Genomic DNA, 20,784 nt, shown 5'->3' with positions numbered 1-20,784 from the left:
TGGATACTCACCGTTTTCAGGACATGTGCCCACACAGCTGGGTCCAACAAGAACTCCCTGCAGCACCTTTTCAGATGAGATGATCACAACAACAGTGACAGAATCAACAACATATGGCTCTTTGGTAACCTCCTCTACTTTGAGCTCTTTTTCCTGCGAAGACCACTTCACTTACCGACACTCTGATCTTCAATCTATCATCCTATTCTTTATCAGTGATTGAAACTTGTGTTTTGAACTATGGCCTCTCGCTCATACCCACTATACACTATGACCCCTTTGAGGTTTAAACCTACTTACAGCAGTTTTTCCGCTTACTTAAATTAACTTGTTTTCTCTGAACATGCTTTAGCCACAGACACCTCTACGATGATTCGTCCTTCAAGATGGCACTGACCCGTCAATTCACGCATTTGAAAAACTGGTACTCCGCGATGTGGATACTTGTGATAAGATTTGCAAGCAATATTACATTTCTTGCAATGAACTGTTAGCTCTTCGAGAGTTATCCTCAGATCCATCGTTTATTATTAAACCTGTGGACAAGAGCAGTGATATTGTGATCATGAACCATTGTGTCTTATCGAACCAAGTTATATCTTCAACTTCTGAATCCTCATTATTGTCAAGAACTTCCTATGGACCCTACTCCATTGCTGCATAATGAAATTACCTTGTTGGTTCCAGGGGCTTTCTCTGCTCATGTTCTCACCCCAGAGAAGCTGACTTTCTAATTGAGAAATATTCTGTGACCCCGACTTTTATGTACATTCCAAAGTTCATAAATTTCTCATTAACTCTCCCAGTCACCCCAGTGTCGCCGGTATTAGCTGTAACTTAGAGCCACTTTCAAGATTCATTGACAAATTCTTACATCCCTTTGAACTTTCTGCCCCCTCTTATATTTGTGACTCAGGAAACTTCAGCACTGTCCTAGACCCCCATTGTTTTACCCACTGTAATCATTCCTCCTGGTAACCCTAGATATTGTCTCCTTCCCAACATTCCCCAAGAGGCCGCTATTTTGATCATTCGAGACACCTCGACCAGCGTCCTTCAGACTGTAGGATTCCTACTGAGTTTTTTATTAAACTTACCTGCCTGGCCCTCACTCAGAACTTTTTTTCATTTGAAAACCATTTTGTCAAACAGATTAAAGACACAGCTATGAGTGCCATAATGACCCCTGACATAGCATACCTTTATATCTCCCATTTCGAGTCTCATTACCTTTATTTGTCGAGCTTCTGGCCCCTTATTACGTGGTTGTGGTTTATTGATAATATATTCATCATTTTGGGCCTCATTTTCTAAAGTATTGCAGGCCTGCGATACTTTAGAAAATGAAGGCGGTCCTGCGCTAGCCGGCAGCAACCGCACCGCCGTGGTGCGATCGCTGCCGGCATCGCACCCAATAACTACACCATAGAAGGTGTAGTTATTGGGCGTGAAATAGCGAGCGAAAAGGGCCTTACCTTTCTGCTCTGCGCGCCGTCCTCGTGGAGTCAGCCCCGGTGACGCCCCCGACTCCTCCTCTTCCGGGGCCGACTCCTCCCCGATTTCAGTAGCGCAGGCCTGCGCTACTTTCGCTAGCTATCGCAGGCTTGTGCTGTTAGCGCAAGCCTGCGATAGCTTTGGAAAATGAGGCCCTTTGTCTGGTACCGATATCTAACTGTTTTTGTTCCGATATTGACTCAATACTTGGGACCCAAATCTACAATTTGTTCATATTGTGAGTCGTACCCAGATCTATTTTTTAGATGTTCTAGTGTCAGTCAATGCTGGATCTCTAATAACCTCTATTTTTCAGAAAACTATGGATAAAAACACTTTGCTCACATATACCAGTTATCATCCGCAAGCTTTATGGGATAATATACCCACAGGCCAATTTTTACACCTCCGCTGGCTTTGCTAGACCCTTGCCGATTTTATCCATCAATCCACCATTATGTCTCAACATTTTTTAAACTGTGGCTAACCACAATGGATCATCAAGAAAGCATTTAAGCGCGCCTTATTTATAAACTGCAATTTGCTATTTCTTCCACGTACATTCACCGACTCTCAGACATTAACTTGTGTCTTGTCTTTTTCTAGTCAGGTCAGATACCAATGTGACATTATCAAGCGTCACTGGAATGTTCTTACCCTTCCTTCAGTTTTTTGTTCTCCTTCTTAGTTTGTTATTCACCATAGCCGCAACCTCCATGACACTCTAGTGTCATCTGAATATCAACCACCTTCTCCCATTACTGATCCCTGTGGAAATTGCAGCATAGGTCCCTTATCCTTGACTGTCTCTTAATTTCCATCATCCGATCATTCAGAAAATTTACGACCTTCAGTTCTCGTCAGACTGTAATTCCACTGGTGCTATTTATATTATTCTTTGCCCTTGTTCCTTATTATACATTGGTAAGACTGTTTGCAAGATTCGTGCTTGCATTGTGGAGCACCTCAGCTGTCTTAGACGAATGTGTGAAGAAACATCTCTTGTTGCCTACTGGCAGTCTACTGGTCACTTGATTGATGATCTCTGTTTCCTGGTTATTGATCTAGTTTTCCCATGGTCTCAAGATGGTGTCTATGAAAATTTGTTACGTCAGGAACAACAATGGATATTTCGCCTTGACTCCTTGCATCCCCATGGTCTTAAATTGGAGTCTGATTGGTCTCCTTTCTATTAAACTGCTCCATATTTTAGAATTCTTCTGGATCTTGCCTTCTCTTTTATTATACCTTTTACTTTTGAATAGCGCTTGGATTTTGACCATAAGTTATTTACTGGTTCTTTGTTCCCCTGCTCTCATGTTTCATTTCTTTAATAATTAATAGTGAAGTTATTGCATTATTGGGCCTGCTAATATATTATCTCTTGATCAGATGTATCATTGTTTTTAGTATTTCATTCCTTCCCCCCTTCTTTCCTTCTCTCCCCTGCTTCCCCTCCTTCCTTCCCCTTTCCTGGTTTTCTGGCCTTCCTTTCCTATCTTTCCTCCCCGAGCCCGCCCCCTTTCCCCTATTGGTTGAGACTATACCTGTGACCTATTTTGGCGCCGCTTTCAACCTCTTTAGCATTTTCTGTTGTCTCATACCCTTTTTGCCAGCGGTTCTTTTCATGCACAATTGTCTTTAATTCAGGTATGTTGAGAATGTTTGGTGTTCCTGGGGGTCCTTGGTTTTGTTGATTCATAGGTTGGACCTATGTTCTAATACCTTTATTTTCTTTATTAATTTCACAGTATCTTATCCCTCCTGATGCAGCTCGGATGTGAAACACAATCATGTCGTGGGACTGATCTCTACTGTTAAAAATACTTTATATATGGACCTTTGGCCAGAACTGCCTAAGTCTTTTTTAAAGCATGTTCTTCAATTATTTGACACTGAAGAGTGGCGTCCAACTTTGTTTTTCAAATGTGTATGCACCTTTCTCTCTATTTTGGTTCAGATTTGTGCTACAGACAGTAGAGCATCTAATGATCCCAGGCTCATGCCTTCCATGTGCTCTCAACACCCCCAGTTTCTTTTTCTTTCCATTGGTGGAAAAGGCCAATTCAGTGCAGCTTAGTTCAATTGAAATCTCAGGGAAGTTAGAGCACATTTTGATGTCATCAAGCATTGATGGTTAAATAAGTAAACTAGGTATTATGATGTGTTGACACACTTCCATGTTTTATGGGGTTTTTTTCGCTCTTTAAGCTCTAGTTGGTGATCTTCTGAAAATGGTAAGACCACAACCCGCATCATCAGTGGTGGTTGGTCTTCCTGGGGGACGTGGTCTTCCTGTTCTAGAGACTGTGAGCTGGGCTTTAAGACCCGGAAGAGAACGTGCACAAACCCAGAGCCAAGAAATGGTGGCCTGCCCTGTGTAGGATCTGCAGCAGAGTACCAAGACTGCAATTCACAAGCTTGTCCAGGCAAGGCCTTTTTATCCTTTTGTTTCCAAATAGAACAATATACTTTATTTTACTTTCTCTTTTGCTCTTGATCTTCTCTCTCTTTCTGTCTTTAAATACAGGAAACCATGGGGAGAAAAATGAATGGAATGTGATGCAAACTCTAGTGCAGTAATCTGTTATGCATGTCTGTATTTCTCCTTTTTCCCATGCCTCATTGCATCCTAGGCTTATGATTTGGAGGCAGCCTGGGAGGCAAGAACATCCTGTCACTGATACATGAGGTGGAAGGATAGCTGAATAGAAGAATTTGTTTTGCCAAAATGTAGAACCCATTAAAACTTTACTGGCTTGAGTTTTAGGAAAGAAGCATAACATTTTAACATTTGAGTTTTCTTGCATTTTGTGCTTTCCAGCGGTTGAGGTTGATAAAAGTGTGGAACTGTGTTGAATCAGTAGAAAGGTTCCCTCAGCTATTCTTTGGAAAGTCACTGATTGCATACTAGAGGAGCTGTCCTCACATTCAGGAAGTGGGAGATAGAATACTTTCTCACCAGTATAGAGGAACTGGCCCAGGAGTCTCAGTAGAGATGGTGTTGTAATTATTTTGTCATACAAAAGCCTGTTCCCTGTACGTACCCGGATCAGTCCAGACTCCTGGGTTATGCCCCCCCTCTAGCAGATGGAGACAGAAGTTTACAAACAAAACTCCGCCTATATCTAGGCTGGTGCCACCTACAGTCTGGCAGTCTTCTTCTGTCTCCTAGCAGGTGGAGAGGGTGCAAAACCTGCAGTCTGAGCTGAGGCCTAGTTTAAAAAAAAAAAAAAAAAAAAAAAAGGAAGGTTTGACTTTAGTTTCTTAGTTGTTTTTTTTTTTTGACTGGTAGAAAATTGTGAGGCTCGGACCGCAGTTGATTGCCTGCAGGTCCGAACTCGTCTCCTCCCGGGGTGGGGTGAGGTCCCGCGGGGGCCTTCCCTCCTGGGAGTTGAGCTCGCTGAGGGTGGGCTGAGGGCCCTTGCCAGCGTTCCTAGCCTGGGGGTGATACCGGGGAGCTCGGGTCACTCCCCCCAGGTGGTCCCGGAGCCGGTGGCGAACAGTAAAAAAAAAAAAAAAAAAAAATTATTTACTTGGTTTGTTTTCTGTGCTGTCTCTCTTGCTTTCCCTCTTCTCTCCTGCTCGTTGGTTCGCAAGGGGGAACGGGATCGGCGCCGCGGGTAGCTACTGTTGTGGTTTTCTGCTCTGCTTGGGAGAGCATGCCGCGGCGGCCGGTCTGCAGGGCCTGCGGGGCGGCCCGTCGCCTATCCCGGGACAGCCTTTGTTCAGGCTGTGTCTCGGGCAGGGAGGGCGGTTCAGCGGGCGCTAGCGCAGAGGGGCAGCGGCTGCCGGAGGCTTCGGGACGTAAATCGGGGGCCGTAGGTCCGTTCCCGCGAAGCGCGGGAACAGCCGCCATTTTGGCAGCGGCAATTTCAGCGGCGGGAAAACCCGCCATTTTGGGCTCAGCAGGGCCAGGTTGCGAGGCGCCCCCGTCGCCGGGGAGACCGGAGGACGTTCCTCCCGCTCTGTCCCCACAGAGGCGGGTCCCCGAGGGTGACCAGACTCCTGCTCTTAGCGATCCGGAGGAGGATCCGGATCGCAGCTCCTCTGACTCCTTTTCGTCGGAATTCGTGCTGGTAATGCATAAGGCCTTTAAGGCTAGCAGGCAGGCCAGGAAAAGATCGCGGGGAGCGCCGGATTTGGTTCGGGGACCGGACCCTAAGAGACGCGCCCGGTCCCTCCCGGTCTCGGATCCCCCGGGGGGAGCACGCCCGCTCCGTTTGGGGGCTCCGCGGGGGGATGCCGAGACGGAGTCCGAATCCGGGGATCCGGAGGAACTGGATCCGGATCCGCAGTCACAGCCGCGAGGCATTGACGGAGAAGGGGATCAGGGAGCCAGTGGGGCGAGTGGTCTCCACGCCGCGGAGGGGGATGACCCCAAGGTGGTGCGTCTATTTCGGCGTGATGAGTTGGCGCCATTGATTCCGGCGATCCTCGAGGAATTGGCGATAGATTTGCCACGACCGGAATCTCGCTTAGGGCGTACAGACCCCGTGGTGTTGGGGCTGAGGGGACCTCCGACGGCGTTTCCATTGCATTTTTCGGTGTCCGACTTACTTTTTAAGGAGTGGGACACTCCTGATCTGGGGTTGAAGGTGTCCAAGGCCATGGATAAGCTTTATCCCCTGACAGAGGACGCGCTTGAGCTGTTTAAGATTCCAAAACTAGATTCGGCGGTGGCGGCGGTCACCAAAAGGACCACCATCCCGGTAACAGGAGGGACAGCTCTTAAGGATTTGCAGGATCGTAAGCTGGAGGTGCAGCTTAAGAAAATTTTTGAAGTCTCCGCGCTCAGTGTAAGGGCGGCGATCTGTAGCGGTTTCTCTCTCCAGGCAGGGCTCAGGTGGGCCCAGCAGCTTTCTGCTAACGAAGGTCTGTCACAGGAGGAAGCGCTGCAGGCGACTCGTCTGGAGGCAGTGATTGCCTATAGCGCGGATGCCTTTCATGACTTGCTCCGTTCGTCGGCACGGGCGATGGTCTCCGCGGTGTCGGCTCGGCGTTTGTTGTGGCTCCGCCATTGGGCGGCGGACGTTTCGTCGAAGGCTCGGTTAGGTTCGTTGCCGTTTAAGGGGAAGTTGCTTTTTGGTAAGGAACTGGAGGATTTGATTGAGTCTTTGGGCGAGAACAAAATACATCGGCTGCCGGAGGACAGGCCGCGATCAAGGGGGACGCCGTCCACGCGAGGTAGATTCCGTGGGGGTCGTCGGCCCCGTAATGCGCGAGGGGCGGTCTCCTCTTTTCGCCACAATGCGGCTAGGCAGCAGTCGTACACGCAGTCCTTTCGTGGCCGCCGGTTTGGCAGACCCGGGACCGGGTCCGGAACCCCGGGCGGGAAGCTGCCACAATGATGGGCGGCCGGCCCACTCTCCGGTACCGGTGATAGGCGGCAGGTTGATGCAGTTTGCCAGGGAGTGGGCCAAGATCACGTCGGATCAGTGGGTGCTGGATGTGATAAGTCGCGGCTACGCGTTAGATTTTGCACAGCGGCCCCTTCCCTGTTTCATGGTGTCGCCATGCGGGTTCTCAGAGAAGCGTCAGGCGTTCCGGGACACAATCCGGCATCTGTTAGCCCTAGGCGCGATCGTGCCGGTGCCGTTCCGCGAGCTGCGCGGCGGCAGGTATTCCATTTACTTCCTGGTGCCAAAGAAAGAGGGCACGTTTCGTCCGATCCTCGACCTCAAGGGCGTCAACAGGTGCTTGCGGGTCCCAAGGTTTCGCATGGAGACGCTAAGATCGGTCATCGCGTCCGTGAGACAAGGAGAGTTTCTCGCGACTCTGGATCTCACGGAGGCGTATCTGCACGTCGGAATCCGCGCGGACCACCAACGCTACCTTCGGTTCGCAGTATTGGGGCAGCATTTCCAGTTCCAAGCGCTGCCATTCGGGCTGGCGACAGCCCCGCGAACCTTTACAAAGATCATGGTGGTGGTAGCGGCTCATCTTCGCAAGGAAGGGTGTCTGGTGCATCCGTATCTGGACGATTGGTTGATTCGGGCGAAGTCCGAGCGTCTCTGTCGGTTGGCGGTACAGCGAGTGGTCGATTTGTTGCAGAACCTTGGCTGGGTAATCAATCGGGCCAAGAGTCGGCTGGAACCGTCGCAATCCCTGGAGTTTTTGGGAGCGTTGTTCGACACTCGGCGGGGCATGGTATATCTGACGCAGGAGCGCAGAGTCAAATTGCAGTGCCAAGCCAGGCAGTTGTTGGCCAAGCCCATGCCGGTCGTCTGGGACTACCTACAAATGGTAGGGTCCATGACGTCCACGCGGGAATTGGTTCCTTGGGCGTTCGCGCATATGCGGCCTTTGCAATTGGCCTTACTCTCCCGCTGGAATCCGGTGTCGGAGCAGTTCCGTCTTCTGTTGCCGCTGCTGCATTCGGCTCGTTCCAGCATGGCCTGGTGGCTCTGTACCGGAAACTTGACCAAGGGCATATCGCTGACTGTGCCCTCGTGGACGGTGGTCACCACGGATGCCAGTCTGTACGGCTGGGGCGCGGTGTGTCTCCGGAGTTCGGTGCAGGGCACCTGGTCCCCGACGGAGGCGACGTGGTCCATCAATCGGTTGGAGACCAGGGCAGTGAGGTTAGCCCTGCGGGAGTTCTTGTCGTTGGTACGAGGCCGGGCGGTCAGGATTCTATCGGACAATGCGACCACGGTGGCGTACATCAACCGGCAAGGCGGCACCAGAAGTCTACCAGTGGCCGCCGAGGCACGACAGTTGATGGCATGGGCCGAACGGCATCTGCAATGCATAGCGGCGTCGCACATTGCGGGCGTGGAAAACGTTCAGGCGGATTTCCTGAGTCGCAATCGGCTAGATCCCGGCGAATGGGAACTTGCGGACGTAGCGTTTCGGAAAATTTGCGCCAGGTGGGGAACACCTGTTCTGGATCTGATGGCGACGTACAAAAATGCCAAAGCTCCGCGATTTTTTGCTCGCCGCCGGGAAACGGGGGCGGAAGGGGTCGATGCCCTCGCGTTGCCTTGGCCGACAGGGGTGCTCCTCTATGTTTTCCCTCCGTGGCCCCTCATCGGTCGGACGCTGAGGCGCATAGAACTTCATCCGTCGCCCGTGATTCTGGTCGCTCCCGAATGGCCGCGGCGACCCTGGTTCGCGGATCTTCAGAACTTGGCGCTGGAGCCTCCCCTTCGGTTTCCTTATGTGCCGGACCTGCTACATCAGGGTCCCGTTTGTTTCGACCAGGTCGAATGCTTTTGTCTAGCGGCATGGCTTTTGAGAGGCGTAGGTTGAAGAAGCGGGGGTACTCTGATGCGGTGGTCACGACTTTGCTACGGTCACGCAAGCCTTCCACTTCCCTGGCGTACGTGAGGGTGTGGACGGTCTTTGAGACTTGGTGCCTGGCACAGGATATTCGGCCCACGCAGGCTTCTGTGCCGGAGGTGTTGCATTTCCTCCAAGATGGCTTGGCGAAGGGCTTGTCTGCCAGTTCGCTTAGAGTGCAAGTCGCGGCCCTTGCCTTGCTGCGTGGACAGGTCCATGGGAGGACATTGTCGGCGCACCCGGACGTCGTGCGGTTCCTCCGAGGGGCTAAGCAATTGCGGCCTCCGTTCCGTTCTCCGTGTCCTTCTTGGAGTTTGAATTTGGTTCTGAAGGCTTTATGCTCCGTTCCCTTCGAGCCCATCCGCGGAGCTACTGTGAAGGACTTGACGCTGAAGGTAGTTTTCCTGGTGGCAGTCGCGTCAGCGAGGAGGGTGTCGGAGCTCCAAGCCTTGTCTTGTCGGGAGCCTTTTTTGAGGATTATGGATTCGGGAGTGTCGCTTCGTACGGTGCCTTCCTTCTTGCCTAAGGTGGTTTCTGCGTTTCATCTCAACCAGACGGTAGATTTGCCTTCGTTTTCTGAGCTTGATAGGTCGCTTCCGAATTATCGGGACTTGCGGCGCCTGGACGTGAGGAGAGCCCTTTTATGTTATCTGGAGATGACGAATCCCTTTCGGAGGTCGGATCATCTCTTTGTCTTGTGGGGCGGTCCTCGGCGCGGGCAGGCGGCTTCCAAGACTACTATTGCCCGTTGGTTGAAGGAAGCCATTGGTTCCGCATATTTGCTGCAGGGCAAATCGGTCCCGGCGGGGCTCAAGGCTCATTCTACGCGTTCTCAAGCGGCTTCCTGGGCGGAGTGCAGTCAGGTTTCTGCGGAGGATATTTGTAAGGCAGCGACCTGGAAGTCGTTGCATACCTTTGCGCGTCATTATCGCCTGGATGTTCATGCACCAGGTAGCGGCGGTTTCGGGGCAGGGGTGCTCAGAGCGGGACTCTCCGGATCCCACCCTAGTTAAGGTAGCTCTGGTACATCCCAGGAGTCTGGACTGATCCGGGTACGTACAGGGAAAAGAAAATTAGGTCTTACCTTAGTTAATTTTCATTCCTGTAGTACCACGGATCAGTCCAGAGTCCCGCCCGTCGAGTCTGCTGTTCTGACGGAGAGTCTGGGGGAGACGGTTTGGTTTCTTTCTGTCCTTTCTATCTCTGTTTTCTCTTCTCCGTTATCGATGGCTCTGGTTCTGGTCCCATTTGGGGGATAGTGGAGCCGTTAGTTTGGTTGGTAGGTTCCTGTATATAGTTCGTTTGTAGTGATTTTGGGGGCTTCATCTGCTTTGACATTAAGTAAGACTGCCAGACTGTAGGTGGCACCAGCCTAGATATAGGCGGAGTTTTGTTTGTAAACTTCTGTCTCCATCTGCTAGAGGGGGGGCATAACCCAGGAGTCTGGACTGATCCGTGGTACTACAGGAACGAAAATTAACTAAGGTAAGACCTAATTTTCTTTTGCTATCATCTCATGGATGCAAGGTGACTTTGTGAGAAATGCCTGAAGCCCTTCCATGGGGAGTATCCCACAGAGAAAGAATGCCTAGGTGTATGAGACTGGGCTATCAGAAGGAGAAAATAAATAGAAGGCTATAATATGAATATATAGTATATATATATATATATATATATATAATATTTATTTTGCCTTTCAAGCACTTCAAAGTGGATTACATTCAGGTTCTTCCCCATCCAATATATATGTATATTTCTTTGTCTTTACAGTGAAAGGATCTTGGTCTTGTTGGTCTCCCTGGTCCCAGTGCTCGACTATGTGTGGAGGTGGGCATTATCAGCGCACACGCACCTGTACTAATCCGGCACCATCTAACGGAGGGGATATCTGTATTGGTCTGCACACAGAGGAGGCCCTTTGCAACACTTACCCCTGTGAAGGTATGATTTATCAACAGATGAATTGAAACAGGGATTGCAATAACATTTATGATAGGAGTAAGTGAGGTGGGGGGAGGAGTGGAACAGTTTGGCAGAATTTTGAAAGAGGCTTAAAGTAACAGAGAATTTGGGTTTTAGACCTTTATGTTCAATAAAGACATGTTTATAAGAAGAAAAGATGTAGAAAATAAATTGCTGACCCTTATTTAGTACTGTGGTCTAATGTAGCACTATATCAGAGGGTCTTTTTATGGATTTAGATTTAATTACTCATCTTTTCCAAATCCGAGCTCAAGTCACGTTACAGTTCAGGTACTGTAGTTATTTTACACTATTTTATTATTTTGCATTGCATTTGGTGCTTTGTACTGCACTTTCATTCAAAGTGTACGGTGCTTTATAAAAGATAACATCTCTCATTCAAACAGGCTGGGATTTTTTTTTTTCTGAGCTTAGAGCTTTTTTTTGTCTTTTGGGAGAATTTCAGCAGCGTAGAGTCTCCCCTGATTCTCAGCACTCACACATTATCATATACAGATCCCATGCAAAACTTTCTAGGTTCCAACCCTGGCTCTAAGGGGGTAATCTTCAAAAGGAACTACACGTGTAATTGTAACTACTATTGTAGCAATTTTCAAAAGCCCACAAACACAGGTAAAGAGCATTTACACATGTAACACCCATTTTTAAGTGTGTAAATGCTTTTAAAAATCAGGCCCTAAGAGCAGGGTCAGAATCAACAGTTCAGTTTCTGTTCAAGATTTCATTAAGCCACATTGTATGACTTAAAGCGCTCTGGGAGGTTTAACTCTGAATGGAAAAGATGGATCCATAGAAGGCCAATATATCTATATCTATGTCTGCATCTTGTGCCTGTGTATCTTATTTTTGTTATCTCTGGCTGGTTGGATGTTAAGGTGGTTGGGCAGACTGGTCCGACTGGAGCCTTTGCAATGAAGATGGAGTCCAGTATCGTAGCCGCTATTGTGAAATTCACAATCCAGGACCTTCTCAGTGCAGTGGAAATAATAGCCAGTACCGGGACTGCATATTCAATGAAATTCCAGGTCGGTGTAACTTGAAAAGGCCATTCTGCTTAGTTTCAGAAAGCAGGTCTCCTTGCAAGACAGTTTCCATTGCTGATTGAATTATGAATATTAAATATATAGACTATGCGCAGAACAGCTGTAAATGTTCTTATAAAGCTGTAACATTATAATGGTAGTATTTGAAACTGCCTTATAAAAATGTAGTTTGCATTTCCCTTGGTGATACTGGGGCTATACCTCTCCTCTCGATAGTGTGTCTTGAAAGTGCCATTAGCTAAATCGCCTATTAATATTGGCAGCAAAATCACCCGATTGGAAACTGCCTGATGCTTGACGCATGTTTGATGTAGTCTACCTGCAGGGAGCTGCCGTGAACTTCACTCACTCTGTTACAGAGCAGTGGTGTTGGTCTAGGGCACGGGTGGCCAACTGCAGTCCTCAAGAGCCAAAAACAGGCCTGGTTTTCAGGATTTCCACAATGAATATGCATAATATAGATTGGTCTGCTCTGCCTCCATCATATGCAGATCTATTTCATGCATATTCATTGTGGATATCCAGAAAACCAGGACTTGTTTGTGGCTCTTGAGGGACTGCAGTTGGACATCCCTGACTATGGTATAAACAATAAGCCCTGTAGACTGAGATTTCATCTGAAGCCCCATCAGCTCAAGGACCGGACCGAATACTGTCCAGACTTTGTGAAGAACTAAAGAGGAGCCGACGTTTAGGATGACTGATTAGGCCTGCGATACTGTGAACTTTCAAGGATGGAAAATTAAGCAACATCTGGGTAACTACAGAGAGAGGAGAAAACCAATATTTACTAAACTTTTTATTTGCTAAAATGTAATTATTCTTTTCTTTTCTTTTGCTTAGTGATCCTGCCAGCATCAAGCATTGATGAGAATGTGAACTGTGGAGGTAGAGTAGCCACATTAGAAATATATATATTTACCTTACATACTGTAAATCCTTCTCTCTGTATTCAAGGTTTTTTCTTTGGAACCAATATCTATAGGGTCATATGAAGCAAAGAGGTGTAAGCTCAGAGGCCTTGAAGTATCTGAATTAGATTACAAGGACGTCTGCCAGTTCACTTCATACTAACAAGAGCTGATTTGCATAATTATTTTCTTTAGTTTCCTTTTGTTCTGTTTTTGGCTCTAGCCATACCTAATCCTGAACAGGTCAGAAGAAATTTCATTTTCTCTCTTTTTTTTTTCTTTTCGAATTAACCTTTCCTGTAATTTTATTTTTTTTTTTTTGAACTCTCTTCGATTGCTTCAAACACTAGGCCGTAACATACCCACTACAGCCTGTGAGGTGGTGGAATTACGGAAAGTGAAAAAATGTTACTGTTACGCCAGAGTCGACAGAAAAGGGAAGTTAAAAAATAATAATAAAACAGTCTCGGGTATCTTCTGCAGTTCTGCTTTACTATGCCTGTGTTTGGGGGGGGGCAGAGATTTTGTGATCGCGCCTGTGATCTGCGCTTTTCTTGCGTAATCTTTCTCCACCTTACTGAAATTTCCCAAGTCATATGTAAGGGTGATTTTTGCTCATAATTTGGGTAAGAACATTGGCCTTTATCTTAGATAAAAGCCTTCACTTGGAGGGGAATGAGGTATGCTTTGGTTCCGAATGTGTGCCCTGTGTGTCAGCATCGTTAAATGGATTTCCTCCTCTATACTGAGAGAGCAGACTGGGTGCAAAGTGAATACCTCACCCATCGGTGTGCACTCACTTTCATATTGATTTTCATTGTCCTTTCCTGTAAAAATTGCACCATCAGGTCACCTGCTGTGGAAGAGGCCTTTGTTCGGAGGGTCGAACTCTGCCCGACATCTTCATTCACCAGAAATAATTCTATAAATAAAGAGATTTAAAAAATAAAACAAAAAATGATTCTTTCTAGCCTCACTCCATGAAAACCAGAAAACATGCCTGGGTGACTACCAGTTCCCTTATTGGCTGAAGCCCAGAGGGAAAATCTCCACTGAGACCAAACCACTCGGTACCGCCTTCACTCCATCGGCGGTTGCCACTGCAGTGGCCATTGCTTTCTCTACTGCTAGGAGCTCAAGCACATCGCTGGGCATGTGCCGAGAAATTAGATCTGCGGAAATCCTGCAGATTTGACATGCTTCATAGCAAATTGCACTGCACGTTTTCTTTTTAAAAAAAGCTGAAATGGCAAAATCTGTCGCAGACTGGAGAAAATGTATTGCTGGTTTCCCTGCATCTGCAGAATCTTCTTTGGTCATATAAATAACTATTGCTCTCATATCTAATTTCTTTGCTGTCAGCCTGGCCTACTCTTTAGTTATGGTACCAGTGGAGAAAAAAAAATCTGTGTTTGGACAACAGGGAGGGCAATTTTAAAAGCTATTTTCACACACATGACTGGGATTTATGCATGTAAATGGGGGTCTTTGAAAATTGCCTGTAATTGTATGTGCCTAGAGTGCACTTTTATGTGCAGAAAATAGAGGCATTTCTGGGAATGGAGTCTGGGCAGGGTTAGGTAATGTTACTGGAAAAAGTACCCCCACGAGTAGCAGGAGAAGAGCCGTTTGCGTACTTATTTTCTGGCTCAGTTTTCAAAGGGAATATTTTTCTCCCTTTTCTAATATGACAGTGAAGCCTGCGATTAAAAAGTACCTGCAGACTGTACACTTCTGCTCACATCTAGAAAGGTGCCCTCAGGATATATTGATTTATTAAACTTTACCAGAGCCAGCAGTATGGCAATATCGTCCGCTGTATCAATATCATTTTGGTGAATTTTATAATCCAAATCTGTCGTATATATTAGTGGAAATGTTCCTCAGTTAACAGATATTCATTGAGAGTTATCTACATGGCCTGCAGATAACACTGTACACTTAAAAATAACAGGCATGAAGATGTGTGGTGTGGTGTTTGTTCAGTGCATTAAAATGCACCACTTACTTTTTATGAAGGTGTATGACTTGTTCCTGAAAAAGTCTATCAAGTGAGACTCTACAGATGTATTTCATATTCCATGTAAAAGTCCATTGCATGTTCCCTTATCACGTTCCCCCTCTGACGGTCTATCGCTATCCTCGAAATGGTCTAACACTCGTTGCATGTAAAAATCTGCCTTTTATTGTTTTTCCATGGAATCTTCCTCCTATCCCTGGGGCTTCCCACTTGGTAAGACCCCGATGGATGTCAATGCCCTGAACTTTTTCCCCCAATTTTTTTATTTTGAGCTGTCATACCAACAGACCATGTGGTTTGCATGTATTCTAAATCCTGCCTATAGGTGTTGCTGTTGTATAATGACTGGATTTCCTTCCTCTCATATGCTGTGAATGCTGTCTCTGAAGCACCCCCAGCCCCTGCTGGCCCAGTGTGCGGTAACTGGGTTTGAAATGGAAACCCATCTGAGCCATTGGGTCATCCCACTTAGTGTCTCTTAAGGTCTATCACTTGTTTCTCTCTATAGGTCTTTTATGTGCTCCTTGTAAGGGTCTATCTTGTTCTTTATAAAGGTTTTCACCAGTTTTGAAAAACTATTTTATCCCAGGATAAGCAGGGGGTGGTAGTCCTCACATATGGGTGACATCACTGGATGGAGCATTATCACAGAAAACTTTCTGTCAGAGTTTCTAGAAACCTTTGACTGGCACACTGAGCCTACTGAGCATGCCCAGCATGCCATGATCCCTGCAGCCACAGGGGTCTCCCTTCACTCTCTTTTTTTCCACGTTGCTGTTAGCCTCGCGTTTCAGGAGCTCTGTGAGTTCTCTCACAAACTTTTCCTCACGGAAAAATTAATATTTTCTGTCAAAAACTACCCTACACGGGTCTCCCTTCGACAACCCGTTCAGTGAGTACTGTTTTTGGTCATTTTTTTAGTCTATCCCTGTTACCTCACTTCAGTATCTGCAGGCCACCGACCGTTACCCGGCCTTATTTTTTACCATGGCTACGGTATTTAAGAAATGTCCAAATTGCCCCCAAACGATGTCAATAACAGACCTGCATGACATCTGTGTACTTTGCCTGGGATCAGGCCACGATGTCCGCGCATGTTCCACCTGCACTCAGATGACTCTGAAGGGCAGGTGTGCCCGACCGGACAAAATGGAGGAACTTTTTAAGAAAATCACTCCATCGACTTCTTCACAGTTGTCACTGAAGAAACTTCCTTCCTCCACTGAAAAACACCGAGGAAAGAAGAAGTCTGGAGACCGTCCGACTCCATCGCCATCGGGATCTTTGATAGCATCATCCTCGATGTCTAGCAAAGAGCATCGGGAGAAGCGACGCCATCATCATCGATCCGACTCCGTTCCATCCGGAGAATCTGTTACCGCATCGGCATCGATGGCCATCGAGCCAATGACGAAGCAGATCCAGGTACATGAGCCATCGTGCCCCTCTCTACCTGAGACACCGATGCGCTCTCCACCGGGATCAGTGTTGGAGACTGTGCCACCACATCCAAATGTGGAAGAGCCACTAGCGCCAGTCTTACCTTCTCCTGCATCAGTGGACCCAGTCCCAGTCTCCAGGGAAGAAGTGACTTCCATGATTCAACAGGCAGTCATCGAGGTTTTTAAAAAATTACAGCCTCCACCGACACTGACACCAATACTGACTTCAGCACCGACACCGGAGTCGTCAGTACGGTCATCTCTGCTCAGCAGACTCGATGCCTTAATCAGTGCCTTCCCACAACCTGCACCAAAACCTTTGATTGATCCTCTGATGACTCCATCCATACCATCGATGGACCCTCCGATGACTCCAGCTACACCCATTCCAGGCTCATCGGAAGAAGATGATGGGGACTCAAATCCCTTACCAGGTCCATCGGGTTTACAAAAACCCCACAGGCCATCGATGCCATCGATGCCTTCCTGGTCCATTGATGCCCTCTATGCCTTTTCCCGGTCCATCAGGCAATGCCAGACGTCGATTCCAATCGGTGCCATCAATGCCATTTGATTCCCCATTAATGCCTTTTTTTACCTCCATCGATGCCAAAACATATTCCGGATAGACCATCTAAAACTGCATCGTTGCCAAAGCGTCCTCTTCCACAAGACACTCTGGATCCACCAGGGTCCCATTTCCAACCCCATTATAGTCCTTGGGAGGATGTTGACACAGACACGGATACAGAAGACCTTGTATCAACCTTCTCCACCAGAAGAAAGAAGGAAGTCCCCATCAGAAGACCTTTCTTTTGCAAATTTCATAAAGGAAATGGCAGATACCATTCCTTTTGAGCTGGTTACAGAAGAGGACACCAGACATAAAACGCTGGGGGTCCTCCAGTTTGTAGATGCACCCAAGGAAGTCATGGCTATACCAATCCATGAAGTGCTCCTAGATCTCCAGAACCGCCTATGGGAGCATCCCTGTTCCGTGCCACCTGTTAACAGAAGAACCGACGCAACATACCTGGTCCAACACACACCAGGTTTTCAGAAACCACAACTGCCACACCACTCAGTTGTGGTAGAATCAGCACAGAAGAAAGCAAGGAAGCAAAAACCTCACTCATCTGCTCCTCTGGGAAAAGAACAGAAATTTCTGGATGCGTTAGGCAAAAAAAGTCTTCCAGGGGTCCATGCTCGTGTCCCGTATTGTGGCATATCAATTATATATGATGCAATATCAAAGAAATTTGTGGAAACAAGTGCAAGACATAGCTGACAATCTTCCTCAACAACAGCAAGTAACACTCAACACCCTTACTCAAAAAGGTCAGGCAAGCACGAAGTACGGGCAGCATATGACTCTTTTGAAACATCTGCACATATGTCAGCTGCTGGAATCAGCGCACGAAGATGGGCTTGGCTAAAGGCTTTGAATTTAAGATCAGAAGTACAGGAAAGACTAGCAGATCTCCCATGTTCCGGAGGCAATGTCTTTGGAGAGAAGATTCAAGATACTGTCTCACAATTGAAAGATTCCAAATTGCCATCAGGCCAGCCATCCTCGGCGTGAAAGCCCGCAAGAAGGGATACCAGAAAACCCTTCTGTCATCCTCGTAGGTACTACCCACCTGCATCTAACATGCGTCCTTTCCGACCACCTCAAAGAGGATGTCCTTGTCAGACAAAACAGACAAAGACTCAGCCACCCCCGCAAACAGAACCAGCATCCGGGTTTTGAAAAATTTCCAGAGAGCAGAAGCCTCTCCAACAATCCCAGACACGACTTGCCTGTAGGAGGTTGGCTCCATTATTTCATACACCACTGGAGCCTCATCACCACAGATCAATGGGTGTTAGCCATCCTGAACCGGGTATACTGTCTCAAATTCGAAACGATACCCCTGGATTTCCCACCCACTCCACTGTGGGCAGGCAATGTCATAACATCTCAACTTCAATTAGAACTCTTCACCCTGCTGATTACCAGGGCTGTCGAACCCATTCCCCGGTCTCAACAAGGCAGAGGGTTCTACTCCCACTATTTCCTAATTCCAATGAAAACAGGCGTTCTCCGCCCCATATTAGACCTCCGCAATCTCAACAAATTTCTTCAAAAAGAAAAACTCCAGATGATCTCCCTTGGGACCATCCTTCCCTTACTACACCAAGGAGATTGACTCTGTTCTCTGGATCTTCAAGAAGCCTACGCTCACATACCCATTTCCCCACAACATCGAAAATATCTAAGATTTGTAGTGGGACAAAAACATTTCCAATACCGAGTCCTACCATTCGGACTAGCCTCAGCATCTCGGGTGTTCACAAAATGCCTGGCAGTAACTGCTGCACATCTAAGAAAAAACAGCATTCATATTTTTCCCTATCTAGAATATTGGCTAATCAGGAGTCCATCCAAACAGGAAATTCTCACTGCTTTGGAAAGCACCATAAGCCTGTTGCATTCCCTGGGATTCCTGATCAACTATCAAAAATCACATATGAACCCGTCTCAGTTCCTCACTTTCATCGGAGCAGACCTTGACGCCACAGTTGCAAAGGCTTTTCTTCCAAGTGACCGTGCGAACAATCTAGCGAATCTAGCAAACTCTCTGACCAGCTGCAAGTTCGCCTCTACCCATCAATTTCTTACACTACTGGGCCACATGGCGTCTACAGTCCACATGACCCCTATGGCGAAGTTAGCCATGAGAAGGACTCAATGGATTTTGAAATCTCAGTGGATCCAAGAGATTTTGAAATCTCAGTGGATCCAAGCTGTTAAGCCACTGTCGTCCCTAATATGGGTCACCCACCAGTTACGTTTCTCGCTCCGCTGGTGGACAAACCAGCCTGCCTTGCACGTCAACAACCTTCAGACACAAGTTACGTGGACTCCGCTCAAAAAAAAGTGTCAAATCAACGTTTTGGAACTTCGAGCGATAAGATATGCCCTTTATGCCTTCAAAAACTGCCTGTCACACAAAACTGCTGATAAAAACGGACAACACAGTAGCAATGTGGTACACAAACAAACAGGGAGGCACAGGCTTCTATCTGCTGTGTCAAGAAGCAGTGCAGATTTGGGCCTGGGCCCTGACACACTCTATGCATCTCAGGGCCACTTATCTAGCAGACATACAAAATGTCCTAGCAGACAGTCTCAGTCGACGTTTCCATCCCCACGAATGGTCTCTGGATCCCTGTGTAGCGAGCAAAATCTTTCAGCGCTGGGGTCACCCAACCATTGACCACTTTGCGTCCAAACTCAACCACAAAGTAGAAAGTTTCTGCTCCCTCCACAGCTGCTGACAGTCATACAACAGGGACGCCTTTGCTCGCCCCTGGAACAAAGGCCTTCTATATGCATATCCTCTGATTCCGCTCATAACCAAAACTCTTGTGAAGCTACAGCAGGACAGAGGGTCAATGATCCTCATAGCCCCTTACTAGCCTCGACAAGTATGGTTTCCCATACTCCTTGACCTCACGATCAGAGAACCAATTCGCCTGGGCACAGCACCCACTCTCATAACTCATAAACAGGGCAAGTTTCGCCATCCCAACCTACCAACTCTTGCCCTAACGGCTTGGATGTTGAAAGCTTGATCCTGCAACCGCTCAATCTTTCGACTCATGTCTCTCAAGTTCTCGTAGCTTCACAAAAACCTTTCACACGTAAATCTTACCATTACAAGTGGTCTAGATTTACCAATTGGTGCACTCTAAAAGGTATTGACCCTTTCTCCTGTCCCACTCCGTCTCTACTAGACTGTTTATGGCACCTTTCAAATTCTGGCCTCCAGACTTCTTCTGTACGAGCACACCTAAGTACCATTGCCACATATCACAGAAGTATAGGGGATGCCCCAATAACAGCGCTACCCCTAGTGAGTCGGTTTATGAGAGATTTACTTCAACTTAAGCCCCCCCATTCGACCACCAGTTACAGAATGGGACCTGAACATAGTACTTGCAAGACTCATGCGGTCCCCGTTTGAGCCTTTGCATTCCTGTGATTTAAAATTTCTTACATAAAAAGTCCTTTTCCTAGTAGCCATTACATCGGCTCAAAGGGTCAGTGAGTTACAAGCCCTTGTTACATACTCACCCATGACCGAGTGGTACTCCGCACTCACCCTAAATTCCTTCCCAAGGTGGTAACGGACTTTCACCTCAATCAGTCTATAGTCTTGCCCACCTTTTTCCCAAGGCCTCACTCTCATCAGGGTGAAAGAGTTTTGCACACCTTATACTGTAAACGTGCACTTGCATTTTACCTAGACCGCACTGCAGTCCATAGGAAATCCACCCAACTCTTTGTTTCTTTTGATTAAAACAAGCCAGGAATTGCAGTGGGCAAACAAATTCTCTCCAACTGGCTAGTAGACTGAATCGAATTCTGCTATGAGAGAGCAGGCCTTCCTCTCCAGGGGTGAGTAAAAGCACACTTAGTAAGGACTATGTCAACCTCAGCAGCACACTACCATTCAGTGCCGATTGCTGACATCTGCAAAGCTGTGACTTGGAGTTCTCTTCACACATTTGCAGCTCACTACTGTTTAGATAAGGAAGGACAACAAGACTCTGCCTTTGGA

The 20,784-nt window shown here is 47.4% G+C and overlaps 1 protein-coding gene across 1 annotated transcript in view; it reads left to right on the top strand.

The window, feature by feature from the left end:
• The window catches only part of SEMA5B (semaphorin 5B), a 750,498-nt gene that overhangs the window by 674,562 nt on the left and 55,152 nt on the right, over positions 1–20,784 (top strand). The window contains 5 exon segments of the mRNA XM_029605220.1: positions 3,706–3,726; positions 3,729–3,923; positions 10,549–10,719; positions 11,637–11,786; positions 12,648–12,692. Of these exon segments, the coding sequence (XP_029461080.1) occupies positions 3,706–3,726; positions 3,729–3,923; positions 10,549–10,719; positions 11,637–11,786; positions 12,648–12,692 (582 nt within the window).

Source organism: Rhinatrema bivittatum, chromosome 6, assembly GCF_901001135.1.
Source record: "Rhinatrema bivittatum chromosome 6, aRhiBiv1.1, whole genome shotgun sequence".
Classification (NCBI taxonomy): Eukaryota; Metazoa; Chordata; class Amphibia; order Gymnophiona; family Rhinatrematidae; genus Rhinatrema; species Rhinatrema bivittatum.
This window is presented reverse-complemented; position numbering and strand designations above follow the sequence as displayed.